The sequence below is a fragment of the Alternaria arbusti genome (assembly GCF_024043155.1).
Source record: "Alternaria arbusti strain BMP 1465 chromosome Unknown scaffold_13, whole genome shotgun sequence".
Classification (NCBI taxonomy): domain Eukaryota; kingdom Fungi; phylum Ascomycota; class Dothideomycetes; order Pleosporales; family Pleosporaceae; genus Alternaria; species Alternaria arbusti.
The window spans coordinates 780940-808576 of NW_026249953.1; the positions used below are offsets into that span (position 1 = coordinate 780940).

The following is a 27637-nucleotide window of genomic DNA, read 5'->3' on the forward strand; positions in this document are numbered from 1 at the left end:
GTTGTGACCGTGCGTGCATCGTGAAGCAGTGCTGCGTGGCGTTGCAGCGATCCCCGGTTGTGGTTTTGACATCGTACCAAACCTTGCGATCCTGACATCCGAAGACTCCCCACCGTATCCGCAACTTTCCTGAGAGAACCACGAGGAGCCTGAACAAAGTTTCTGGTCACAGAACTCTGATTAGAGTCCTGGTAATGCCGAGTGTAATTGCACGGTACGTCCTCGTCACTTTTACAGTTACAGACATCCAAGATGAAGTCACGGATTCGAATGCATCTCTCCATCAGCTATGCATCACTATTCGTCGTCCCAAGTGTTGCTAAGTCTTGGCATCTCTTGCACCGAAGTAAAAGTGACGGTGAAGCTGAAGAACATCTGTCATGTGATTGTTGGAGTGTTTGGGTCACTACGTCACAGCCACCCATCCTCTTACCCATGTCCACCAACTGTACTGTCTCTGACTTCCCAAAGCTACACCCACCACCCACCATCTCACATCGCAATATCTTCGCCATGCCCTGCCGAGACATGTCTGACCAGCATCTTTTGTCTTTGCAAAGTGACGCGCATATAAGCAAACGACTCAAGGCCAAGTACGAGGATGACCTCAAGGCCACAATACAAGAGCTCTCTGAGCTCAAACAAGCGACAAGGGATATCGAGAAGGAGGATAAGAAGATCATCTGCACGAATAAGATTAACGATCTTACTGCTAAGATCGCTAATCTGGATGAGCAGCTGGCGAGCCTTGACGAGCAGATTCAGCGTTGGAAAGAAGAAAACAAACCCCGTCCCCAGAGCGAGCTTGCGGAATGTAAAGCACGAAGTGAAGCGCATATACGCGCTAAGTTGGCCAGGATCCAATGATACCTTGAGCAGTTTGAGGTAGACGTTCCTGGAAGGGCAGAAGGAGCCTGGAAGTCTTGTAGCGTGCTGTGTAGCAGCTGTTGAACGCGATGTGAAGATGGCGAGACTGAGCACCTAATCCTGTAGCCGTTGAACTAATCTCAGCTCCAAGGCTGAAGTCAAGATCTTAGACTAAGAGCTAATTAGTCTGAAGCGCAAATGCTCCCACCAAGATCACTCGCAGAGAACCATTGAACAAGTGTCTTGACAGACAGTAACCTTGTGGAAACCTCATCTCGCCTAGAAGCAGACGGCTTCCTAGTCGGTCCCCTGCATGTTCCTGAGGCGCACCGACCAGACCCTGCCGGATGGATTCAACCGGATTATTGGATTCGTGGGGACGTTGCGCAATCATCCTTGGTGGGATTTGCCTCGCACGAAGTTCGCTCGAGCTTCTAAGATTGCACGGGTGTCGGTAGTTTCTTTTGACTACACCATGCGCAGGGGGAGTACGCGTAAGAGATGCAAGTTTGGCCGGCCAATGTCTTGAGTTACGAGCCTTATGTTGTGACTTGAGCAAACAAGGCAGTCCAACTGCACAAGGCGCGAAAGCGTAGTTGGAGTACTCCTGCTAGATCCAGAGATAAGCGACTCCCTCCGTTGGAGTCTTGGAGACACCGGCCAGATTCGCCGAGATGAAGAAGCGCCCGTCTCATCCTGGTTCAAAGACCGAGCCGACCCACCCACCATCGTCGGGGATTCGCCTCACTAACACTGCGCCGCCGGCCACTGCAACCTCACAATACCGCCAGAACTTCGGATCACATGTGCACGCTCTTCCAATGCATTGATGAGAGATCCGCAGTCTATAACGCTGAGTTGCGCAACGGCCCACACGCATCGAAGGCTAACATGACTACGACTGAGATCTGCCGGGCAGATCAATGCAAGACATCACAGGATTTAGCCTATCCTGACGTCCTTATAGCCCTTGAAAGACGTCCAATGGCGGCTCCGGCGAATCTGTCCTTCCGACATCCACGAGCAACGGCAGCCTTGGCAACCCTTCGCCGGGACACGTCGATGAACTTTGTTTTCTGAACCGAGGCACGAACCGCCACGGGCTAGCAGACGTCAACAATGGCACGGCATGTGGCGCGGGGGAAGTTGCTTCATCTCTCGCAGTGGACACGGTTGGAAACTAAACAAAACGACGCCTGCGTCCTTAGCATGCCCGACAGCTCCACCTTCAAGACCCTTTGATGGTCCACGCGCGACATCCAGGCTATCCCTGAACACCAAACCATACGTGGCAAAATGTCAACAACACTCCCTTCTGAGCCCGTTTCGCCGAAAGCTACTCCGCTGCCTCCGCTCCCAGCTGAGGATCCGCTCACGCCTCAACAATGGAAGACGCTACTTGCTATCACGGATGCCGTCATCCCAGCAATCAAGCCCATCTCCACGGCGAGGACGCAGACTGAACTCGCCGCAACCGACACCGACTACTCGACTGCGGTCAGCAAGCTGAGGGCTTTAGCGCCCGGAAACGACCCTGATGCGGAGACGGCGGTGAAGGAGTATCTGGACGACTATGCGAGTCAGGATCCGGCGTTTCGAGCGGAGCTGCAGCGCGTCTTCGCCATGTACATGCCGCAGAACCAGAGAAAGGACTTGTGCATGGTGTTGAACGTCCTCAACACTCGGGCGGGGTCACTGGCTTTGACGGGCTATCTCACGCCAATCAGCGAGCAACCTGCCCATGTAAGGGAATCGATTATCCAGGGCTGGGCTACCGCGCGGTTGGGACCGCTTCGCCAACTGCGCCGCTCGCTGGTGATTATCACTAAGCAGGCTTGGATCAAGACGTCGCCTTCGCTGAGACGCGTAATAGGTGCCCCGCGTGTGCCCGTTGGTATGAGGCCTGGGAAGGGCTTCGACTATGAGTTCATTCAGATACCGCCAGGTGACGAACCTGAGATTATTGAGACAGATGTGGTGGTTGTGGGTAGTGGATGTGGTGCTGGCGTGACGGCGAAGAACCTCGCTGAAGCCGGACATCGTGTGTTGATTGTAGAAAAGGCATACCACTGGACGCCAGACCACTTTCCCATGGCCGAACTAGATGGCTGGCACCACCTTTTCATGAGCGGGTCCTTCCTAACATCCGATGACAGTTCAGTGAGCGTAGTAGCAGGCCAGTCCCTGGGCGGCGGAGGAACAGTAAACTGGTCTGCCTCTCTGCAAACCCAAGGCTACGTCCGCCGCGAATGGGCAGCCCGCGGCCTCCCTTTCTTCACATCCGCCCAGTTCCAAGAATCGCTCGATCGCGTCTGCGACCGAATGGGCGTGTCAGACAAAAACATCAAGCAAAACCGCAACAACGAGATCCTGCTCGAAGGCGCCCGCAAACTCGGCTGGAACGCTGCGCCTGTGCCTCAGAACACTGGCGGCCAGCAACACTACTGCGGCTACTGCAACTTCGGCTGTGGTTCCTGCGAAAAGCAAGGCCCAGTCGTATCTTTCCTCCCGGACGCCGCGCGCGCAGGAGCGAAATTCATCGAAGGCTTCCACGCTGAGAAAGTCATCTTCTCCAACAAAAGCGGCAAGCGCGTCGCAACCGGCGTGCTCGGCACCTGGACCTCGCGTGACGCCCAAGGCGGCGTCTCCAACACCCCCCTAACCACCCGCCGCGTCCTAATAAAAGCCAAACGCGTCGTTGTCTCCGGCGGGACCATGCAATCCCCGCTCCTCCTCCTGCGCTCCGGTCTCAAAAACCCTCAAATCGGACGAAATCTCTACCTGCACCCCGTCACCTTCCTCGGCGCCTACCACACCGAAGAGATAAAACCGTGGGAAGGCGGCATCCTGACATCCGTAGTCTCCGAGTTTGAAAACATGGACAACGCCGGCCACGGCGTCAAGCTCGAAGCCACAAACATGGTTCCATCCGCGTGTCTGATGTGGGTGGACTGGAAGTCGGCGATGCAGTATAAGATTGATGCTGCGAAGCTGAAACACATGGTTGGGTATATTTCCATTGCGAGAGATCGGGATACGGGGCGTGTGTATCCGGATCCGGTGGATGGACGGGTTAGGTTCTCGTATCAGACGAGTAATTACGATAAGAGACATGTGCTTGAGGGCGTTATTGCGCTCGCGAAGATACAGTATGTGGAAGGCGCATCCGAGATCTTCACCGTCATACCCAACATGCGGCCGTTTATCCGCGATCCCTCAACCTCAACCTCATCCGGTGACGGTATCAACGACCCGGAGTTTGTGGCTTGGCTGGATGAGATAAGGCAGAAGGGGTTGCCTAGCCCGGAGAGTGTGTATGTGTCTGCGCATCAGATGGGTACTTGTCGGATGAGTGCGAGGGAGAGGGATGGGGTTGTTGATCCGCAGGGCAGGGTCTGGGGTACGGAGGGGCTGTATGTGGCGGATGCGAGTGTGTTTCCTAGTGCGAGTGGGGTTAATCCTATGGTTACGAATATGGCGATTAGCGATTATATTAGTCGCGGGATTGCGGGGGGGTTGGAGGTTAGGGAGTCGGCGAGGCTGTAGGGGGAGAGGAGAAGGGGGTGGAGAATATGTGTATGAGGTTTTGCTATTGGGTATAATGATAATGCAGCGCGTCTCATGTCCTTTCTCATCCGTCCTGTACATGAAGCTGAACTACCAACATGATAGCGCAGGCGATACTAATCGTCTATCTGATGTTGCTGTTGCGTATACATATAGCTGCGCTGCGATACTCGAGGAAAACATTCACCTGCATGGCTGTGGCTGTGGCTGTGGCTTTGACGGTGTCCGTAGCTGCGGCTGTGGCTGCATTTGGCCTCTCTTCTCATCTCCATCATGACAGGCTGGATTGTGCGCGCTACGTCGCATGGCAACTTCAGTGCTGTCAGCATCGAATCTTGTGTAAGAACAAGACGCGCACCTCGACGAATGGTCAAACACCATACAGCTTGGATTGTTGCGAGAATGATCGTGACGAGAAGTTGGAGGAGGGCAAGCACGTCTGATTTGGTCCACATGACTGGGGTGGTGGTGGTTTTACCCGAGTGGCGTTGTTACGGGCTGTGGGGCGGGAAGGATAGTCGCTGGATCTCCGAAGGCCGGGAAAGGTTTGTTGTTTACCCAGGCGCTCTCCAGGACATCGCATCGCGTGCGACTTCTGTCTTCTTATCTACATGCACGACACGATGCAGTCGAGGCATCAAGGCTTCGCGCAGCAACATCGCAAGTTTTGAGTATGATGTCTTCGCACACCCCGATGTGGTTGCGGAAGGAAAAGGATATGCATGTCTACGTGGTGCTAATCCCTATTGAGTTGCGGAACTATAGAAGGCTGAAAAGCAAAAAAACGCTAGCACCTTTCGAGGTGCGGAAGCATGGGTCGAGCGATGTCAGCGCATGTGAGATGGAGTAGCCTAGTCCGCTTTGGGTTGCGGAAGGTGTTGGCGACGTCCTCCTGCCTTTACCACTCAGCCTTACCCCTCAGATTCTGCCTGTCTTTCAACACAACAATTTTCGTCTCGTCGGTATAAGAGCACAAGGCTGCCACCACTTCATCAGTATGTCGACTTTCATCTCATCACTCCAATCCTCACAGGTCGCTCGACCAGCTTTGCACATCCGCAGCCGTGCAATACACTATTAGCACCTCGCTGCTCCTGCCTCGTCGCTTGAGGGAGCCAGTCTCCTCCGCGCCTTGTCAAATCCGCTTGCGAGCCAACTCGACATGGAATATCGCGAGTTTGTCGCCGATCCCGAACAACCGGACGAAGATATAACGGGATGGATCTACCGACCACCCGATGTACCGCTCCAAGCAACCGCTCACAACTCTGTTGCATACAACGTTCCACCGTCAGACGATGCCATGGTGTTGCATGATCCATCGACGAGCATCGACCTACAATACGCCCCTCAGCCATCGTCGCTGGTGCCGCCACAGTTCATCCAGCCATCATCGGGGCTTGCCAGACACAATCGGGTACATGAGACAGAATTACCCGAAAGTGTGCAACGAGAGCTTGCTCGGGCAGAATGGCAGTATACTGAACGACGCTGGGAGATCATGCAGAATGCATCAACCCTTCCCGCAAGCTCTCACTTAGGTGCAGTGGCTACTGGCTACCCAGATGCTGTCACGGATGAGACGAGTACGGGGTATACTGGGGCCTATAAATACACCAACATGCCTGTGCACCCACTTCAGGTACCCAATCACGGCTACATCTCGAATGATGGTAGCAACGAATACGAGTTCAACCGTGGCCCATGGTCTGAACAGCTATCATCGCAGAGCATCACCTACCCAAATGCCTTTCACAATCATGCCCGGGAGCTCGACCATCAGGACACGACTTTGCTAAATTCCCGATACCTTCATTATAGTGCCTTCGGTCACTCGGCACATAGTCAGCAAACTGCCATTGATCCGATGGCATTTGTAACATCGCATCAGAACACGATGCCATCTATGTTGAGTCAATACGACCATGGAACTCAGCCCTATCCCCTCGTGGCCCCTACTCAATACCATCACCAACAATCGAATCTCTCACTGCAGGTTCTAGAACCACAACCTGTTGCCACAAGCCAGTTCCCAACATACGCGATCAACAACCTCGACTACGGCACTGGAGATCCTCCTCGTGCCATTCCCACATCGAACGAGGATGTAAATCCATCTGATAGTCATCCATTCGCTACAACAATGCATGAGTTACCACCGGTGGCGAAGACTAGTCTTATGGCAACGAACAACTTTGCCATGACAGGTAATGCCGGCCCTATCGTCCGTACTAGAGCTATCAGAGGAAAGTCCAAACGTGACAAAAGCAGACAAAGCGTGAGCGCCAGCCCCTACCAGAAGAATTCAAGACCAGGCCGCGAAATGGAAAACGTCATTTTCCACACGAACCCAGAAGCTGATCGTCAGCAACAAATGTACCAGCCAATAGTCTATAGCCGGCGTCCAGACAAGAGTAAATCATCCTGCTTTGGATGTCGCTACAGCAAAAGCAAACGCAAGGTATGAAGTTTTTTTTACAACTTGGCATTCAATATCTGGCTAACACTGTCCGTAGTGCGAAACCTTGACTGGTGACATCTGCCTCGAATGCATGAAAATCTTGAGAAAACATCACGACCGCACAAGGCTTCCCAAGTTTACGTGCACCGTTCGGAAGAAGTTTTCTGAGATGTCGATCTACACCGATATACCACCGGGAGGGCTATCAAGCTCAGCGACGGTAGCCAGCTTAACATCTAGCCTTCCTCGCTCTCGGAAATTCGAATGGAACGACGGCTTGCATCCTGTGATAATTGATCGCGTCACTAGTCAATTCGTTTCAGACTTCATGCGAAGACTCGGTCTACATGTTCGCGATCTTTTAGACATGTTCGAGCCATTAAACGTCAGACAATTCGACCCGGATCTTCGCAACCAGGGAACAACCTGGAGTTACTCTTTTAGCATGGTTAAGTTGAAGAATGCAATATGCTTCTTCAGGCCATACCTGAAAGACGCACTGGACTTCCATGATATTCTTCACCGCCATTGTCATCATCGTGTTCTACAGGATCTCGAAGGCCTCTTCATTACGAAACGATACGAAGATACGTTGATGTGTCTCAACATTTGCTACGAAGGAATCTTCAACATGGAAGATGGTCCCATGATAGACATCCGGGCGAAGAACAATCTGTTGGACTTGTTCAAGCATCAAATGTTCCATATATACCGCGAGATCTACCCCAAGACCCACAGGCTCAATCCATCAAGGCGATCGGATGACTTATATGAAGGGGCGAGGATGTGGAGCTTGTACTCACATACATCCGACCTGTTGCCTGAAGACTTTCGATTTTGTCGGCTGGGATTCATTGGAGTGAAGCTCTTGGAAGAACAAAGGAACAAGTATACATCAGAACACGCGACGACAACAGTGACCAATCACGAGCCCTCCCTTGAGTCTCATCAGAAAGCCAACCGCTTTCCCCCAACGGATCTATATGTTGCCGCCAAGATGGCGGTATTTCTTGGTATTGACACAGCGACGGTGGCCAAGCTCGCTGGGATGTACCAGGAACTTTTTCTCAAACAGAAACCGTCACTTGAAACTTGTGCACTCGGATTTTCGGCCTGGACTGATTCCCTGGTGCTCAGGGCACTTTTCGATCAATTCGATGTCGAAAACGGTACGAATAAGGCGACCATACCTATACTCAGCATACTTCCGATCTTTTCAATCGTAGTATGGGAGTTTTTGGTTAAGTTGTTTAATCAATCTGGCGTACCGGAAACGTATGAACGCATTGCCGATTGGATAATGACGAGTCGCGATCTGATAGAAGCTTTCGTGATAGATCACCTAGCCGACGCGTTTGATGAGTATTTCGCAAGGTATGGAACATCATTCAAGAAGCGTTCAAAGTGGGAAGTGCAGGAATAGGACATGGCGGCGCTTAGACAATTCCGGCGACACACGAGTACTATGCGCAATGTTAATTTCGAGGAAAACATTCCCAAACAACAGCAGCGTTCCACCTTTGCATGTACGATGATCATGTGTCTAAAACATGATCGCACATACTCGTTCCCCAAGTAGCAAAATCAGCGTACTATGAAATTATCCCACTCTTACTTCCCATACCCAGGATACGGCCTAACCCCCTCAAACATCCTAATACAATCCCCAACATGCCTCCCCTGATCATCAAGCCTAAGAACAAGTCAGCATCCATTTCCACCTCCAGCGCCATTACATCCCAAAAAAAACTTACCCCACCATCTCCTTAACAATATTCTCCAAAAAGCAAATCACCGCCCTCGCCCCCTCCGCCGGCCTATTCCCACTAAGCCCCCTTCCCACCACCCCCGTTTTCCCACCCTCTTCCCGCGCTAGCTCCATGATCAGCGGTAGATCGCTCGCATCGAAAATAGCAGAGTCGTCGAGATCGAACTCGGTGGCTGGGCCCGTGAGATGCGACCAGGTGGTCGGCCAGTTGATGTCGTGTTCGCGGCGGAAGTCTGCGCGGCCGAAGAAGAAGAGCGGGGTGTTGTTTGTGGAGGAGGCGAGGAGGGGCGGTGTACCGGAGAGGGAGATGGAGAAACGAGTGGTGGGGGAGTTTGTGGCGTTGAGCAGGGTGGGGAAGAGGAGGGTGGGGAAGAGGCTGAGGGAGGTTGCGACTGTGCCGCCGAGACCGTGGCCTATGATACCGTAGGTTTCTGTGTTTAGACTACCCGAGAAGTGGAGGGAGGGGAATTGCCGGGTGAGCAAGGATGTGCTGTTTATTTGGCTGAGGGCGAATGCGATATCGGATATGCGTGTTTCGACTGCGGTGCGGACTGTTGCGTTATATTGCGTGAGGGGGGACAGGTTGGATAAAGGCACCGTCCCGCTGTTATACACTATGTCCAAATCGCGGGTACGCGAGGATGTAAACTGGACGATTGACGCGTCGCCGGGGTGGTCGATGACCACGACCGCAGCGCCGTTGGCGGCGATGTAGCGCGCCATTGTTGAGTACATCAACCTGCTCGTGTCGACGTGTGGTTCTAGGACTACGACGGGGACTTTGCTGACGTCACCTCCGCCGCCGCTGCTGCTGCTGATGCAAGACGAATATATCATTGTTTCGAAGACACCTGCGTCACGCTCGTTGCCTTCAATGAACTGCTCGTTTGCTATCTTCGCGGTTTGCGGCGGCATATATTCCTGCGTGCCCATTGCAGAGCACTGTTTCCTAGGCACAGGCATGTAAAAGCTGACCATGACTCGTCGGTCTTCATCCGGGTGGTAAGGATTCTTTGTTGTGGAATCTGTCAAGGGGAAGTGGGAGACGGCGACGAGGTAGTTGTGGTTGTTATCCGCGCCGGGGATCTCGATGGAGTGAACATTTTGCGGTAGGAGCACAGTGAGTGTGATCATGAGTACGAGGCCGATGGTCCCCAGAAACGGAAGCATGACGACGGGTCGAGTGCATAGGCGGAGGAGCTTGAGGAGACTGGCCTTGGAAGTGGGTTTGGTGGGGGTGTCTTCGGACATTGAAGCGAGTGTGGTGCGAAGTGATATTGGTGAAGCAGTGGAGCAGCAGCGGGTTTCCGTTGTGATGTGACGTGGTAGGAAAAGGGAGGAGACGGGAAGGATGCGTGGTACTGGATTGCTCTGTTTGCGATGTGATCTAGCGGAACGTTTGAGTGAATGGTTTCAAAAGCGGGAGGAACTTTAGTGTGTCGTTTGTAGTACTGTGCCGGCACTCCATAAATGCAATGAGGCCGGCAGTGTAGGCTAGGCGGACGGATAGGCACATGCACAGAAGCAGAGGGAAGAGGCCTCCACCTCCTCCCCTCCTCCACCCCTACCCAACCCGGGATGCGAGGTACCGAATTGCTACTTTCGCGACTCAAGCATCGAGTGAAATGTTTCTGACAGCGGGAAGTATATTAGTGCGTCGTTTGTATCACTGTGCCCACGTTCTGTGAATGTGACGAGGCCGGTGTGTGGTCGGTGCGTGGTCGCACTGGTGGGATGCGTCTCCCTCTGGCGCAACACACTACATATCGGCAACTTTCTGCCGTGCGGGTACTACTCGGCTGGTGGCTAAGAGGAAGTCGCATGAATCGCATACCAACAGGCACTGCGTAGGACCCGAGTTCGCTTCTGCAGTTTCGGGCTAGTGAAGGAATACCAAGACGTGAAAGTTCGCTAGAAGACAGAAATGGGATGGAAGAACAAGAGAGGACGACACGGGACTCTTGAGAATGCATACGTGGATGAAATGTGAGAAGTAGAAGGAAGAGATTCGTTACTAGTCTATAGCCATGTACCATGACGCCTCTATGTCTTGCCTTGCCTCTTCATCTTCTTCTATTCGCAAAAAACAGATAATGTTGAAATCCGGCCGTATCGTCGTAATCGTGCAGTGTGGGGTATAAGCAATGTTGAATCCTCCGTTCGTAAAATGAGCGTAAACATCATGGCCTGAATCATGGCCTGACGTAGATGTTCGGCACGTCTCCGAGCCAGAACCTATCAAACATGTGTAAGTAAACCAGAAACAAAACCAAAACTTTTCAAGACCCCGACTCCAGGGAAGAAAGCGACAACCTCTTCCTCTTCTCAATCGGCAGCCTCTTCCACATGCCAACATGCTCGATGCCTTCTTCGGTCCAGTGGGGTTCTGCTGGTATTTCAACGTCGCCATCATCATTCTTCAACTCCTCGTGGAAACCGTGTTTCTCCCACATGCTCTGCAGATTGGCTTGGGCGTGGATCATGACCAAGCCTTGCCAGGTAATCTCGCGCTCCTTGTTGTTGCCGAGTATCTGCGCCATCTCCAGCGCGGTGGGAGATGGAGGCCGGTAGATGAGATCAGGATTTGACCCCGCGTAGTCGAGGGCGGCGTTGATGAGCAGCTTCGCGAGGCCGAGACTGCGGTAGGGCGCTAGGACTGCGAGCCTGCCGAGCTTGATGTATGGCTCGGGCGGGTGCTTACTCTCCTGCTCCTCACCCGGTGGGTCTGCATCGGCATGCTTGTCCGTCTTGTCGTCCTCGACGTACTTGTTTGGACCGTGGGGTGGGGGTATCAGGCGAATGGTCGCGACGGGAACGCGGGTGGCGGTGGCTGAGGCGCGGCGGGCGTCATCAGCTGGAGTGTTGCCAGAGTCGGAGCGACGCAGTGTCTTGGGAGGGTGGGTTGAGTGTGTGGCGACGGAAGCATAAGCGACCCAGTGCCAGCTGCGGGCATCGTCTTCGTCGAACTCGGCTTCGAGGGGGACGCCCTGCTCGCCGTAGACCTCCTCGCGGATGGCCATGGCGTCGCAGAAGTTCTGCGGGACGTGGATCTTCTGCTTGCTGCAGGGGAGCGTGTTGTCGTAGCCATCGAGGGCGCTCTTAAGTGGGCACACGGTGTTGACGAACTCGGTGCCGGAGTTGGTCGCGATTAATGGCGCACCGTTGGGCGAGCCGAAGCCGCCTTTTAGTACGCTGGTCATGGCGGGGATGCGATCGCTGTTTAGTTGTGCATGTGGTGAGGTCGGTGTGGTGGTGGAGGTGCGGTTGATGTGGGAAGAGAGGACTATAATGGCGCGCTTGGTGGCAGTGATGAGGGAAATTGCGTGGCAGTCGTCGTCTTGAATTGGCGCAATTCAGGCAAACCCTGCTTTGGGAAGGCGCGATGCGCCCTATAAAGAGGGCACACCGACAAACTCTACGGTAGCATGCAACACGTTGTTTTGGGACCCGCAGTTTCAAGCGCTCAGGGTCCTAAGACTTGCTCTATACTCATAGCGGCAGAACAGCTGGAGATCGCGCGCAGTCGAGCAGCGCGGGCGAGTGACGTCTCGAGGCCATCCCCCACTGATGTTGAGAAAGTGATGTCACTAGCTTGAACCCTTGCCCGGACCGCACGGACTACACGGCATATGGGGTCCGACGACCAATCACGTCGCGCGCTACACATCGGGCTGCCACTATCGCTGCCCTGGGATCGTCTGGTGCCTTACCTGCGTCTGTTTCACATGTCAGCTCCAGCTATTCGCCATAGCAGACTATAGTAGAGTTTCCGGTATTGCGCGTTCCCTCCATCGATGGCAGACTGCATGGACATGTGTGCGTACGCAAGGCTGACAAGAGGAGTCGCAAAGGCGCTGATGGTTAATGCATACCATGCTGCCTTTGGATTACTGATCAGTTCATATGTACACGCCCTTTAAGAAAGGTTTTTACACAATTCATACCAAAATCAGTATCGTGTGGAGGTATTTTTGCATTAAATAGCTATCGTGACTCATGCACTGCTGTGGTGGAGTTGACTCACTCCGTCGAAGGGCGTGCATGTACATGTAAACGCTTCTCTCAATAGCTCTCCTATCCTGTCTTATCCGCTATTGTGGGACAGTCAAGCTAATCAAGTATCACCAAACTTAAAGAAGAGTCGCAAGCGAAGCCCCTGGATACCTTGCCAGTTCTCCATAAGCGTAGAGAGAAGCAGAACACTAAGCAAATGCTGTGTCTAGTCATTTCCATGCACCCCCTAAAGGCCGAAGTAACAGTCAAAACAGCAGAGAGTGCCACATTAACGCAGACTTCCGAACCACATATAATCACACCCCTATATTCTTACAACTACACAATCCTACACTCACCCGCTTCTACCCAGCCATCTTCCCTTCATTCCTGCCAACTCCTCCACCCCCCCTCCCTCCACTCCCCGCTCCGTCCCCCCTCCTTCATCACAACCCTAACACCACTCACCCTCTGCGCCCTATCCACCGCCTTACACATATCCACCACACTAAGCGCCGCGCCCATAACCGCCGTCAGGGCCTCCATCTCCACACCCGTCGGCCCCGTACATTGGACTTTAGCTTCGATGTTCACACCCCCAAAGCCCATCTTCCCCTTCCCCTCCCCCTTTCCCTCCATTCCCCCCAACCCCTCCATCTCCCCTTCCTTCCCCGTCATCCGCGGATCCGACTTATCACCAAAAAGTCGGAGTTCAACGCCAACGTGGGTTAGAGCGATGGGGTGGCATAATGGGATTAGATCTGGGCATTTTTTCGCGGCCATTATGCCGGCTATGCGTGAGGTAGATAGAACGTCTCCTTTCTTGATGGCGTTTGAGCGGATGAGGCGGAGGGGCACGGCGTTGGTGAAATACACGGTTCCGACGGCGATGGCGGTGCGGGTGGTGTGTTCCTTGGCGGATACGGAGACCATGTGTGCGGAGCCGGAGGGGGTGAGGTGGGGGAGGGATGGTGGTGGTTGGGAGGGAGAGGGAGAGGGGGAAGGCTGGGAGTGGGAAGGTTGGGGTTGTGGAGAGGACTGTTGAGATGATGATGGTTGTTGTTGAGGTGGTAGATCCTTCCGTCCCTCCAGAACCGACAAAGGATTTGCCTGCTGTTGCTGTTGCTGTTGCTGTTGTCTCGGTTCCGCCTCAAAAGGCGAATGCGCAGCGACCTCATTCATGCTATCCAAAAAGTCCTGCAGAGAAGAAGGCTTCGCAGTCCATTTAGGCGGTCCGGGCTGTTTGGGCAGCCCAGGGAGTTCAGCTCGCTCAGTTCTCGCGAGTTCGATGTGTCTCGAGCGTCTGGGTTCAGAGAGGGACTGTAGGGATCTCTTGACGCGTGCAAACGCGGGTTTTTCGGTGTCTGCGTCTTGTCCATCCACGATTTGATGATGCCGTGGCACGGCTTTAGACAGGCTTTCCTCAGCCTTGTCAATTTTGTCCACCCGGCGTTGCAGTGATATGGTTTCTGCACGTTCATGTGCGCCAAGCTGTCGTTCTCCATCTTCTATCCCTTGCTCTTGGATGTTCATCTGTTCCTCCCCACCCTCTCGTCCTCGCTTCAGTGCCCCAGTCATTCGTCCCTCATCCTCTATCTTCTTAGCTTGCCTCCTCTTTTTCCGCAAGACGGTACGACTTACGCCCTGACCGAAAGGCCGATGCATCCGAGGTAAGTACTCTATGTTTTTGGGAGGGTCGGGTTTGGCGTCATCTTTTGTGTCTGCTTTTGCGTCGGATTTGGCGTCGGGCTTTGGTGGGACGGGCTCTGCGGGGCGCTTGGGTTGGCGCTTTGGGTCGGGCTTGACGTCTGGTTTGGCGATGGATTGGGTGTTGGTCTTTTCGTGCGTTTTCGCATCGGTTTTCACGACTGGTTTGGCGTTTGGTGGAGCAGCGGGCTTGGGCTGGGTCGTGGCTTCGGGTATGGCGTCTGTCCTATAACGCTGCTTCAAATCCTTTTTCTTCTCGTTCTTTTCGTCTTTCCCCTCCGTCCCAAGGATCTTGGACCAAGACCAAAACCCCCGTCTCGTCGACGTCGAATACATCCTGCGACCCATGACCCCGTTGGTCGTTACGCCACTTCCCGCCGTCCTCACAGGCGAAGGCTCAATATTCTTCTGTTCCACAGCCACCTCTTCACCAGCCTGACTCAACACTTCAACCCCACCGTCCATCTCTTCAGTCTCCAAACCCAAAAACCCCAACCCCCCCGCCTCCATCTCCTCCCAATCCAACACTCCCTCGCTATCCCCCCACATCCCGCCCCTCCCCCCAAAAACCTCATGCCACCTCATCGCCATGCGTTCCGCAGCCTCATTCCCCAAATCATGTTCCCTAACCATACTATCCAGCACCTCCTTGACCCTCTCATCCACAATCCCCTTATCAACCTGGCCCGTATGATCCACATCATCGAAGCGCGCGTTCCAGCGACTGATGAGGATTTTAAGCCAGGTTTGCAAAGTGCGTTTGTTGGACGAGGTCCAGACGTCGTAGGGCAGGTTGTCGATGCGTGGGTAGGAGGATTTTAGGCGGTTGCGGAGGGCGAGGACTTGGGATTGGAGGGCGGGGACTGGGGAATCTAAGGAAAGGATTAGGTCGGCGTCGATGGGGACAATGCCTGAGGGAGGGATGTGGAGACGTAGGTCATCTTTTGAGGTCGGTGGGGATGATGGGGAGCGGGGGGTATCCTTTTTGATGGGTTTGCTGGCCTTGGTTGATGGCTTTTGTTGGACGGAGGCGGGAGGGAAGGGATCTCCTACGTTGGCGATGGGAGTGGTGGCATGCTCGGCTGCGGCCGTATCGACTGGTTTTTGCGTGGCCGATGTCTGTTTCTGAGGCATTTCAGACCGGAGAAAGTCGCTCGCACCAGATCGTTCCCCATCCACAACACCCTCCACAGACGCCACACCCACTCTTTCTTGATCCATAATCTCATCCCCACCCCTCTGCAACACCGACACAGCCCCCGTCCCCGCTGGTCGCAGAACCCTCTTCACCCTCGGCACATCCACATCTTTAATCTCCCTCTCTTTATACTCCCTCTCTTCCCTCGGCGGATGCATCGGCATCTTCTTAACCTTCTTCATAGCATCATCCAGTACATCATCAAGCTCAAACCCCTCCGCCAACCCGCCCTCCCTATCCACCATCCCCGCCCTCTTCACAAGACTAGCCCTGCGCTCCTCCTCTTCGTATTCGTGTAGTTGGCGAAGTAGTGCGCGTTTCTTCGCTAATACTTCTTCCCGTCGCTTGCGCATCTCAGCCGTTTTCTCTGCTTCCGCTTTGACGACTTCGGCTTGTTCTTTATATTGGTTCAACAGCACACCAAGCTCCTTCATCTTCTCGTTCCGGTATCTTTCTTGTTCACGTCTTCGAGCTCGTTCGCGCTCATGTCTGCCTTTCCTTTTTCTTGGACCCGTTGAAGCATTACTAACCGCCGTCCCAACGGCATCGAACGCATCAGCCACACTTTCTTTAATCAATACTGGCGGGGCTGGCACCTGGGATGCAGAAGCAGAAGCCAGAGGCGTCTCCTTCTCAACCTCCACGATACGACGGTGTAGATTAGCAATCTTCTTCTCGATATCCCTCAGAAGGTTTTCGGATTCATTTGGTGCTTCGACGTCCTCTAGAAACTGTTGGACGCCGAATGCGTCTGTGGATCTTGATGTATCTATGTTTTTGATGAGCTTTTTTGCTTTGGCGAGGCGTTTGAGTTGGTAGGTTTTCTTCGCTACGGATGGGGCTGATGTTGAGAAGGCGCGGGTGGTTGTTGTTGTTGTGGGAGGAGAGGTGGTGTGTAGGAAAGGGAGTGGCGAGGTGGGTGTGCTAGATCGGGGTAGCAGAGGGTTTGAGTGGTGGGAAGGTTGTCTTCGTAACGTGGGCCACTGGGGATCCAGACTGGACAAGGGTTTATCATCTAAATGAGGTCAGCAAGGTACATCACAGACTGGCGGTCTCAGATGAGGACAGAATCGGGTATATGATTGGTGTATATAGCCAGATATCCAAGTCTAAGCGACAGTAAATGAGATCGCTCAAAACGCCATCTATGCAGTGACCGCCGTGGTATCATCAGACATCCAACCATGACTGTTCGTGGGGAGAAAGCCAGATAATGGCGAAGGGGAGTACATCTCGAAGGTCGTGAGAAAAAAGAGAAAGGGAGTCCAAGTTCACCCACCAATTAAAATCATAGGCCTATTCTCTCCATTGGCCAAATCATCCAGATCAGCATGCTTCTCCGCCTTCCGCTTAACAGCAGCTCCGACAACATCGAGAAGTTCGCGCTCGCGTTGGCCCCAGCCCAGGACCGTTTCGTCGCTCAGCCGGCCCTCATGTCTGTCCATCTCAACCTGCCTGATACGCTCAAAAGCTTCCTGGTCAATAGGCTCGCCGTTATTGCCCTGTCTAAGCACATCTCTCAAGCTCACCTCCGCATTACCATGTAAACAGACTTTAAGGTTCCCATCACTCGTAATGCGAAGCCTATTGCATGACCCGCAGAAATCGTTCGTCATACTCGTTATAAAGCCGACTTTGCCCACGAAACCAGGTACTTCGTACGTCTTGCTCGTGTCATTTTTGTGTCCAGGAACGGGTCTTAGGCCAGGGTATTTCGTGCGGATGATGTCTAACATCTCCTGAAAACTGATCATCTTGTTCTCGCTCCATTTGTTTCCGCCAAAGGGCATGTACTCGATGAAGCGCACTTCGATGTCTTTCTCGCGGCCCATTTCGACGAAAGGCAGGATCTCGCGCTCGTTCAGACCGCGCATGACGACGCAGTTGACCTTCAGCTTCACATTCGCGCCGAGTTTGTTCATTTCGAGTATACGGTCAATTGACCTCATGACAGCGTCGAAGCCTTTCCGGCGGGTCATGATCTGGAACTGGAACGGGTCCAGGGTGTCGAGGCTGAGGTTGACGCCGGTCAGACCAGCTTCCACCATGGCGTCGAGTTTGCGGTGCAGCGAGATGCCGTTGGTTGTGAGGGCGAGTTCGCGGAGGCCGCGCGGGCGCAGACTGCCGATTTGCTGCATGAGCGGGACGATGTCGCGGCGGACCGTGGGCTCGCCGCCTGTGAGCCGGATCTTGGTCACGCCTTGCGAGACGAAGAGGGAGGAGAGGTAGAAGATCTCGGGCGTGGTGAGCATGTTGGCGGGGGGTGATAGCGGTATGCCCTCTGTTTTTTTTTTGTTAGCAGGTACCTTTGCTATGCAGATGTTGGAAGCGCACCCTCTGGCATGCAGTACAGACACCGCAGGTTGCAGCGCTCTGTGATGCTGATCCGGAGATAGTCATGCTGCCGATTGAACGTATCCGTCAAGAAATCAGAAAAAGGTTTCGCATTCTTAATCGCCTTCCTCCGCTCATCCACCTTCGACGACGCCGGCACCGAGACTGGGGGTACTCCCGCGGGGAAATCCACATCGGGTTCCTGGATCGCAGCATTCGTCGCAATGCATCTTGTCCGTAATGCGCCGATCGACAGTCGCGTAGTCGGGTGTGCAAGCGGTCGTGAAAGCGGACGTGACATGGGATTGCCACCAGCCGCCCGTCGCAGTCGCAGCGCGGCCGGACCCGCCCGTATCCTAGCCATTTGCGCCATTATGGGGAGAAGTGTCGATTCGAAGGTCCTGGGCAAACATTGGGAGGGGCGCACATGGGGAGCTATATACGCCGCAAGAGGGTAGGGCGGAGATGACTGATATGTGACATGCTTTGGAGCGCTTTAGGTGGGCTGTCCGAGCCTGTGACAGGGATCTACAACGCTCTTGGCGAATCCTTACTAAGAACAAGACGGCAAAGGTGGGGTATGCGGCGAAGTGCGATACACGGTAGTTGGATTAGGGGAATTGTGTGTAAGTACTGGTAGTCATAGGCTTTCATCTTTTCGAATGTATTTCGGGTGATGGTAATCGCATTGCAGTCAAATTATTTTGCGCGGTCGCGGAACCATTCCGAAGCTTCCGACATGGTGTACACGGCACGAGGATGACCGCATGCCCCGCCGGAGATAGGAGACAGGATACCTCGACTTGCGCCTCTACTCTGAACGACTTTCTTCTCTGTGTTCAAAACTTGTCAGGCCATACGCATCGTGATTGTCTAGGTGCCAGGGTTCTGAACCTAGATTTTCTCTGATATCGACGTTTGCCTGCGAAGAAGATGTGGATGACACTTGTCAGCGGAGGGTGTTGTTCCAGCCGAGCATATCGTCAATCGTGTTAAACTCATATTGAAATTCATTATTCCACTGCTAAAGCGATCGCTTCCTAAAAGACGCCGACACATAGTAATGTGCTTGTAGTATGGCCTCAACCATATATCAAAAGAACGAACCCCGTGGTGGTTAAAGCACGCATGCAAGGAAAACCTCCGCTTCCAACCAACTGAACTCTCTCGGAGCCGTCAACGATCTCCATCATCAACACTTCCCAAGTCCCGCACGTCCACACACCCATCCCTCCGCCCTACAACTCACACTCCTCCTCCTCTTCCCTCTCATCCCACGCCCTTCTGAAAGCCTCAAACCCCTTCCCACTCACGTTCGGACTCATCTTTGCACGTTCGCTCTCACTCTCTGCCGCACACTTGTTCTCCTGCACCCGCGTTGAGCTCCTCCTCCGCTTACTCTCCCGCTCAATATCCCCCTCGACATAAACATCAGCATGACGCTTCCGCATAAGGGGCCCCACAACATGAGGCGCCGCAATAACGAAGCTGGCCTCACCAAATGCGTGATCGGGCTTCTCGAAGACCCTCTTCTTTGGGGGTGGTGATGAATATGGTGGGGAGGGGGGTTTAAAGTTGGGGGTGGGGAGGTATGCGAAGGGCGAGGCGTTTGAATCGGCGGCGTCGTCGGATGAAGAAGACGGAGAGGGTGTCGAGAATGGGGACCGACGCTTCGTGCCGCGGGTAGAGGGTGTGATGGGTTCGCGGTGAGTTTCTAGGGACGTCTTGCGCTTCTTATTGGTAGGAGGTGCGGTGTCGTGCGTCTGATCGTCACCCGCGGATGAGCCGTTTCGTTCACGCTTACGACCCTCCACGGTATCCCCGTTCAACTGTGTTTCCGCATCGGTAGTCTCATTACTCGCATCCTCATCCCTAGCCCTCTTCTCGCGCGTATTCACCTCCTCCTCTCCCTCCCTCCTCCTCCGCTCATACCGCTCCTGCATATCACGCACAATGCCCTCAATAGTATCATGACCACTCGGATCAGGATTCTCAGCCGCCTCACACGCACGCACATAGTCCGGCGGGTACAGAAAACCAGCCACAGCCTCCGTGACACCGTTCTTGAGTTCCGGTGCCGCACGAACGACCTGCTCGACACAGCAAGCCAGAAACTTAACATCTTTCTGCTTCCTGAACTCCCTCAGTCTCATCGAGTCAGCGGGCGAGAAGGAGCCTGTGAGGATCTTGCGGACAATGTCGTTGCAGGTTGGGCATTTGAACTGTTTGTGGGTGTGGTCTTGCTTTTTGCAGTTTCCGCCGCAGGGCTCGGTGCTGTCGATCCAGTGGCCGCAGAGGAGGAGGTGAGTGACTTGGTTGCTGCAGCGTTTCATACCGGGGTATTCTGGGATGAAGTGCCGGCTACCGCGGAATGTACCCATGTAGCCGACTGGGAGGTTGTTCTCGGGGGTGTCTTCTTCGATGACGATTTCGTCTAGCCAGTTTGGCAAGGGCTCTGATGGGGGTGTCGTCTGTTGGCGGTCTTGTTGGCGCGGTGGTGGAGAAGGAATACGGTCGTCATGTTCCGGAGATGTAGGTGGTGTGGTGTCATTGTGCGACTCGCGAGTGTCGTCGTCTACGGCGGTTGCGCTGTGAACGTCTTCTTGGGCTGGTGTCTCGACCGAAGGTCGGATATCATCACCATCACGGGCTGGTGTTATTGGAGGCGTCAGAGGCGACATCGGCGTAGCATCTGGCATGTCGATGTCGTCCGATGTGGTAGAAGCGTCGTCAGTGGCGTTGCCAGTCGGCGCACTGAACATGGGAAATGGCGGTGGCGGGATGTTGCTCATCCTCGATGTAGACGTGTTGGTGTTCTTCACTTGTGAGAACAGGTATGCTGATAGCGCAGCATTGGGCGGCGGAGACGGTGTGGTGTTGAACACGCCGCTCGCGTACCGTGTAGGAGGTGCGGCGTGATTGCAGGCGGCCCGGTACGCTGTGCTCTCAGTCGCTACATCCTTGGTTGATGCGTCGTTGGACGATGTGGTGACGTTCGCATCGGCGGCGCTCCAGAAACTTAAGAGCTTGCGGATGGGATTAAACATCTTTGCTATCGGCGAGTGGCTTTCTTGTGAAACTATGTCTGCGATAGGGTTGATGTGCGTGGAAAGCGTATCGGAAAGGGTAGTGAGAGTGGAACAGTGTTGTGAACAAGAGGTCGAGATATGGTGCATAAGGCGCGGAAGCTTTAGCGTCGTCAACAACATTGCCAAGAGTAGTGAATGTGGCGGTTCGACTCTTGCATATGACGTTGTGTCAATACTATTGTGGGAGAGTTAGTTCGTGCTTTCACTAAATGCGTCGTGACGGAGCATAATCCAGGCTTGTTGCAACAGGAAAGACATTGCATTGCGCAAGGGTATACACATGCAATAATTCTATATGCAGCCGCTTGAACTATTTGGTGATATCGTCACCAGGGACTTTGGAATGCTGAAGAGAAGCACCATTTGGCTCGTTGCTCTGCATAGCTTCCAAGATTTCGAGATCAACATCCGCTCGAGGTCCAGTAAAGTTCTTGCGCCCGTCGATGAACCATTGAAAGGTACTAATGAACAGTATGATGCCGAAAGCAACGACGCAGTAGTCTAGCGTTGTTAGTCAGGTCCAAGCAAACTCATACTGAAACTTACTCATGCTGGACGCTGAGACAGGGAGCTCAGGCGGGAAAAGGAACAGAACGGTGGTGATGATTGTGTATGCGATACCGATCAAGTTGGCGATCCAGCCCAATGGTCCAGGTAGAACGAAGGCCCTAGGTCCAAGCATCTTTCTGCCGCGGCAGACGTTGATTGCGACGGGAATGGCGTAGCTGACGCCCAAGGCGACGACTGAGGATGAGATGAGAGCGTTGAAAGCGCTACTGGACCCGATCAAGATCAATCCAAACAGGATGGTTAGGGTCGCAGCCAGGATCAGAGCATTGAGCGGTTGGCCGAGTCGTGGATGTACCTTGGCGAAAACCCTGGAGAATGGAAGGCCACCATCTCGAGCGAATGCATATGTCATGCGACTAGAGGTAGTCATGATGGCAATCTCCGCGAAGAGAATGCAGATCAATGGGAACATTAAGAGGCATGCGGCTCCAGCTTTGCTGCTTGTGGCGTTGTACAAGATTTGTAGAAGTGGGCCAGGAGCTGCAGAGATGATGGCTTCCGCGTCGCCGCCGGACACGAATAGCAGGACCATGAGGAAGATGAAGCCGGTGACAGTTCCGATACAGACGCAGTAGATCATGATCTTTGGGCCCTCGACTGACGCATTCGGAATCTCTTCAATCATATGCGCGACAGCATCGTAGCCGGTGAGTCCGAAACCGCCCTGGAGTAGGCCCAAGAGCCAGGCGACGCCGTCGGGCCATCCCGTCTCGTTGATGAACTCGGTGAAGACAAACTCGGCGGAAGCGTAGTTAGGAGATGAGCATGCCAGGGCTGTAATGCAGACAATCGCAAAGCCGCCGATAGACCAGATGAATGCGCCTCGATTAACGTAGGGGAGGAGGTTGTTCATGAACGCATTGATGACGAAGGCGATGAGAGTCCAAGCGACATAAATCAGCCAGACCTGCCATGCGTGCAGCGTGAACTCAGGGTGGAACAACGCGATGAGACCGGATATGAGTTGGGACGCGAGGAGGCCTCCGGAGGTAGTCAAGGCGAGCCATCCGGATACGTTGATCCAGCCGGTGATGAAAGAAGCGAGGGGAACCCATTTCCGCGGGGTAATGACGGCAACCCAATGGTATCTGCGATGCGTGAGTTGACGATGCGAAAGCTGACTGAAGGTACTTACTGTCCACCAGCAGTAGGATACGCTGACAGGAACTCGGCCAGCGATGCGGCCAAACACAAGTTACAGATGCCAGCGGTGACGAGTCCCCAGATGACGCTTGTAGAGCCACCAGATGGCAAAGCCAGTCCGATTGACGATGACAGCGCAGTCCACGAGTTCAAGATGGCGAAAGCGAGTCCAAGCATAGACAAAAGACTGAAGTTGCGCTTCAACTCGCCTTTGTGTCCGAGTGCCTGCAACTGGGCTTCATCGTCCAGAGTGTGCCGTTCAACGGGTTTCATGATGGCGTATGCAGGTAGCTACCAGATCCGCGCGACGTGATACCAATGACCGGAAGACGATGATGGAGCAGACACTCTCTATAAACACATGGACGTGAAGATGCGATCCGGAAGGATGCGCGAAGCCGTGCTCTTAGCCATGCGGCCATTGACGTCGGCTGCACCGAACAGGCATGGCGACCAGGTCAGTGGAAGCTTGTCAATGCTTACTTGTGGTTCATCCACAGATAAGAGGCCCGGTGGTGGTGTCCACAGGGGCCAAAACATGGGGTAGAAGCCAATCAGGCGCCATAGCGACGACTATCTCGCGCTGACGGAACGGCGTTACATCGCGCAATTGCACACAGGCCTAACTGGTGTCGGCAAGCGGACGCGACCGTATCTAGCCGGAGATTGCGCGTCAAGAGCGTGTTCTTGGAGATGGCCTTGGAGATATGTGACGAGATCAGATGACAGCGAGTGAAAGGCATCGAGGAGTGCTGACGGAGTATGAGGATGGGGCCCGGGCGTCGGCTTGGCGGTCACGGCTTCTGCCGAAACACCATGATGGCCATACGTCACTTGTTGACGCTCGATTCCCCAACATCTAGTGCCGAAGTACGCAGCGCGTCAATGCCACTCGCATCGTACATCGTCACCAAACCATCTCTTAGATGACGCAGGCGTGGAACAGGATGCGCAACAATCGCTCGCAAGACTATGCTCCGCTCCCAATGAGCGAAAAGGAGCCTCTCTCAAACAGATCCCGACGCGAACAGCGACCGAAGGGCTTTGGGCGCCGGGTCTTACTTGTGGTTGGCGCATGTGTGGTCTTGTACTGCGTCCATGGGTACGAAGCACCAACATGCTGGAGCACGCAAAGCTGACACTCGCCAGTCTCTTCACGTTCTCTCGTCCCAAGAAGTCGTGCGACACCATCGACGAAGGCTACCGATGTAGTCCGAAGAAATCGCACTTCTGGGGGCAATACTCGCTTTGGTACTCGGTCCCCTCAGACATCGACGTCGCGCCTCCCAAGGGCTGTGAAGTCACCTTTGCGAACGTTCTCTCCCGCCACGGCGGTCGCGACCCAACGCTGGGCAAATCGATCGCGTACCACATCCTCCTAGCCGAAATTCAGAACACGACTACATCGTACCCGAAGGAATTCGAGTTCCTTAAGGATTATGACTATACTCTGGGTGCGGATGAGTTGACAGATGCTGGAAGGCAGGAGATGGTCAACTCTGGGGCCCACTTCTACCAACGGTACCAGAAGCTGATCGACGGGAACGTAGCTTTTGTGCGGTCAGGGGGCCAGCATCGCGTAGTCGAATCTGCGGAGAAGTGGCTTATGGGTGTTGCGCAGTCGCTGAAAGAGGAGCCGCGAAACATCGACGTGGTGATCCCAGAAGGGCCGACGTGGAACAACACCCTCTCCCACGACGTCTGTCCCGCCTTCGAAGGCGGCCCACATCACGGTCTCGGACTCAGGGCGCAGCAGGTCTGGGCCGACAAGTTCGTCCCACCCATCCAAGAACGCATCAACTCAGCTCTCGGAACGAACCTCAGCGCGACGTCTATAATCTACCTGATGGATATGTGTCCATTCGACACACTAGCACACCCGTCTGCAAAGCTGTCCGACTTCTGCAAGATCTTCAAGGTGAAGGAATGGCGCGAGTATGACTACTTCCAGACGCTGGGCAAGTACTACGGATACAGCGTCGGCAACCCGCTCGGTCCCACGCAGGGCGTCGGCTACGTCAACGAGCTGTTGGCGCGTCTGACTAACAAGCCTGTCGAGGACAGCACCAACACGAACCGCACGCTCGACTCCGACCCCAAGACGTTCCCGCTCGACCGCAAGGTGTACGCCGACTTCAGCCACGACAACGACATCAGCGGTGTTTTGGCTGCGCTCGGACTTTACAACAAGACGAAGCCGCTGTCCAACACCACCATCGAGGATACAAAGAAGACACATGGCTATTCAGCAGCGTGGAGTGTACCTTTCGCCGCCCGTCTCTACGTTGAGAAGCTGCAGTGCAGGCATGCGAAGGAAGAGTCGGTCCGTGTCATTGTGAACGACCGCGTGCACCCGTTGGAGTTTTGCGGCGGCGACAAGTTTGGAAGGTGTACGTTGAGTAAATTCGTAGAGAGCCAGAGCTTTGCGAGGGCTGGTGGCCTTTGGGACCAGTGTTACGAGTAGACGATTGTTCTCACGCGACTTTCATACTATCATCTAGCATTCAGCATCGCATCATGAGCATTTACGTGGTTTATCATTAGAGAAAGACATCTGATCATGGTCAAGACAATGGCTTTCATCTCAACAGTCCGAAACACCTTTGTTCCGGCAGCCATGCTTTCATCAACGTCTCGCTTGCCGCACATGTCCGAGCTATCAGACACCAACAAGTACACTAACAAACTTCGTAGCTGGCAACTTATTTGCTGTCGCATCACGAAAATGGAGGAAACAGCAAGTTCGACAACAGTGCGAATGCGCCTAGCCAACCGACGTCCTAGCGAAAGGATCGCAATGATCGACCTGATTACAGACATGATGGGTCTAAAGATCAGGATACCAAAGCGCATATGGAACGAGTACGACTCCGACACACTGAACGAGAATATCAGCTTTCCAAACCGAACAGGCCTCCGAACAGGCCTCAAAGTCAAGATACCAGCACACATCTGGAATGCATACCACCCGCCAACTCCGCTACACAAAAAAAAGAACAAGAACGCACCACGAAAGCTGACTCTGAAGTTACGATGCCTGTCGCTACCTCCGCCTAACAACAACCGTGGAGTTGTGAGGAGTAGGACTACTGATTGCAAGGTAAAGCTATTTCGCTTCCATTACGGCGGACCGAAGAGACAAAGGAAGGGAGGGTGGCAGAATACGATTATGTATGAGCAGCCGTGTTTGAAGGCGACGTGTAAGAGTTGTTGGAGGTGGCATGGGCATATTCTGCGGGAAGAAAAGTTGGTGGAAGGGTAGGTATTGATGGGATCTGGAATTTGGCGGGAAGATGGACGCTTTTGGTGGCTTGAGTTAGGGTTGCAACGAGTAAAGAACTGGCTAAAAGGCGCGAGGGACTGATAGACTGCTCGTTCTCCCGGCGCATGTGAGCCAAAGTCCGGCTTCGTTACACCAACACTAATTTCTAATACCCTTCTCGTTTGGGTGAGGACGTAACTGCATACAACTTGGAGTGCCATCCGCAGATGCGGGTTTGAGGCGATGAACAGGGATCGACGCCGTTTTATGGCAATTTGTGGCATTTCCATTGACTGGGAGCGGAACATGTATTGACGATCCGGCCGCGTGCAGCGTTGTAAGAACAGCCTCCACGGCTACCGTAGCAAGCAGGAGCCAAGTGGACAGTCGCTCACCACGATACGTGACACACACCTGCAGCAAGATGATATGTCAACGGTAGTATGATATACCCCAAGTAATGCTTAGCATCATCCAAGCTATACCCAGCTGCATGGCGACGGGCAACACCCGCTCCGGCGGCAGGTAACGGTTGACGTCACGACCTCCTTCCGTGGTGATACATGTGCTCCCCGAATTCAACCACCTTCGTCCATCTCACATTCAGCATTTCCATCGGCCCGTCGCTTGTCACATCCGCAGTCAATACCGGGTACCCCATTTGCAGCAACAATTGCGGTCCGGAAGTCCTCGGTCGCAGGACTCATGCGTTCAGCCACAACAATCGGGATTGCGCGCATGGCTGGCCGACTGCGCGGGGTCAACGCAACGCATCGCGACAGCCAGCATGCGCCGCCAAATGTAATCAACGACCTGTCACAATGACGGCCTGAGCTGACTTTGTTCGCGGCCAGACCTTTCAGCGACGCCATCGTACCTGGTGTTTGCCTGTCCGCTGAGAAGCCGGTACGCCTAGTGAAGTGTGCAGAAGCTCAGCCGGATACGAGGCATCTTCCCAGCACGAAGTAGCCCGCTTCTGGGGAGCATTCAGTAAGAGGTATCATGAACGTCTTTGCAATGCTTTGTATTGGCAAGATGCGAACATTATGCTGTTGTCCAGGGCTCTCGTCGCGATTGAGTCAACAGCTTTGCGTTCGCGCCTTCGAAGTTCCGACCACCTTCCGCGTCTTCAGTACCCGATCATCCCAACGAAGCCACAGAAGCAAGCCGCACCGCAACACCCAACCCGGCCACGGTTCCCTTGATTCTCGGCTGCGTTCGCGTGGACCTCATCGGCACGCGCCTCTTGTTCCGACTATGCAGCGCCCGGAGATACTCGCTTCAACAACGCTATTCTACATACGAGCTGGCGGGGTACAAGGATATGGCTTGGTGTAGAGTTCGGTATGAGGTGGGGTGGAACGTTGACTCGAAGCTTGCGGTAAGCCAACGGCGATCATGGCGGTGATGTGCCTCTAGCGCTCCTGCTAACCTCTATCTAGCCTCCACATTGATTATTCTACAGTATCCCCGCATTGCGGAGATTGGGTAGTAGGCCAGACGCATTCTGCGAATCCTATGAACTATCGGATTGGTACTACCTTTGCTGGCTTCGGCTTCCGCGGGGTGCGACTTTTGCCCACATTGAGCACATCAACAACAACCGAACTCGACCTTGAACGGATAGAGATAGCAACGGGAGTTCGCGTCAAGACAATGCGATCGTCTATCCGGGCCA

At 54.0% G+C, this 27637-nt stretch overlaps 8 protein-coding genes across 8 annotated transcripts; 2 read left to right on the forward strand and 6 right to left on the reverse strand.

Moving 5' to 3' along the window:
- Nucleotides 1-2163: 2163 nt before the first annotated feature.
- Nucleotides 2164-4413, forward strand: J4E86_008526 (uncharacterized protein; the record flags this gene model as incomplete). Its single annotated transcript, XM_051449037.1, has 1 exon — nucleotides 2164-4413. One exon carries the CDS (start codon nucleotides 2164-2166, stop codon nucleotides 4411-4413), a length of 2250 nt encoding a protein of 749 aa, XP_051300034.1.
- Nucleotides 4414-8645: 4232 nt separating this feature from the next.
- J4E86_008527 (uncharacterized protein) lies at nucleotides 8646-9914 on the reverse strand (the record flags this gene model as incomplete). Its single annotated transcript, XM_051449038.1, has 2 exons — nucleotides 8646-8672; nucleotides 8739-9914. 2 exons carry the CDS (start codon nucleotides 9912-9914, stop codon nucleotides 8646-8648), a joined length of 1203 nt encoding a protein of 400 aa, XP_051300035.1.
- Nucleotides 9915-10942: 1028 nt separating this feature from the next.
- On the reverse strand, nucleotides 10943-11863 carry J4E86_008528 (uncharacterized protein; the record flags this gene model as incomplete). The annotated part of the gene is made up of 1 exon (XM_051449039.1): nucleotides 10943-11863. One exon carries the CDS (start codon nucleotides 11861-11863, stop codon nucleotides 10943-10945), a length of 921 nt encoding a protein of 306 aa, XP_051300036.1.
- Nucleotides 11864-13411: 1548 nt separating this feature from the next.
- J4E86_008529 (uncharacterized protein) lies at nucleotides 13412-15995 on the reverse strand (the record flags this gene model as incomplete). Its single annotated transcript, XM_051449040.1, has 2 exons — nucleotides 13412-13417; nucleotides 13470-15995. 2 exons carry the CDS (start codon nucleotides 15993-15995, stop codon nucleotides 13412-13414), a joined length of 2532 nt encoding a protein of 843 aa, XP_051300037.1.
- An 837-nt stretch (nucleotides 15996-16832) lies between these two features.
- J4E86_008530 (uncharacterized protein) lies at nucleotides 16833-18268 on the reverse strand (the record flags this gene model as incomplete). Its single annotated transcript, XM_051449041.1, has 2 exons — nucleotides 16833-17842; nucleotides 17896-18268. 2 exons carry the CDS (start codon nucleotides 18266-18268, stop codon nucleotides 16833-16835), a joined length of 1383 nt encoding a protein of 460 aa, XP_051300038.1.
- An 865-nt stretch (nucleotides 18269-19133) lies between these two features.
- On the reverse strand, nucleotides 19134-20942 carry J4E86_008531 (uncharacterized protein; the record flags this gene model as incomplete). The annotated part of the gene is given in 2 exon segments (XM_051449042.1): nucleotides 19134-19196; nucleotides 19209-20942. 2 exon segments carry the CDS (start codon nucleotides 20940-20942, stop codon nucleotides 19134-19136), a joined length of 1797 nt encoding a protein of 598 aa, XP_051300039.1.
- Nucleotides 20943-21294: 352 nt separating this feature from the next.
- On the reverse strand, nucleotides 21295-22970 carry J4E86_008532 (uncharacterized protein; the record flags this gene model as incomplete). The annotated part of the gene is made up of 3 exons (XM_051449043.1): nucleotides 21295-21485; nucleotides 21531-22642; nucleotides 22690-22970. 3 exons carry the CDS (start codon nucleotides 22968-22970, stop codon nucleotides 21295-21297), a joined length of 1584 nt encoding a protein of 527 aa, XP_051300040.1.
- An 844-nt stretch (nucleotides 22971-23814) lies between these two features.
- On the forward strand, nucleotides 23815-25161 carry J4E86_008533 (uncharacterized protein; the record flags this gene model as incomplete). Its single annotated transcript, XM_051449044.1, has 1 exon — nucleotides 23815-25161. The coding sequence occupies one exon, from the start codon at nucleotides 23815-23817 to the stop codon at nucleotides 25159-25161; it is 1347 nt and encodes a 448-aa protein (XP_051300041.1).
- Nucleotides 25162-27637: the final 2476 nt, after the last annotated feature.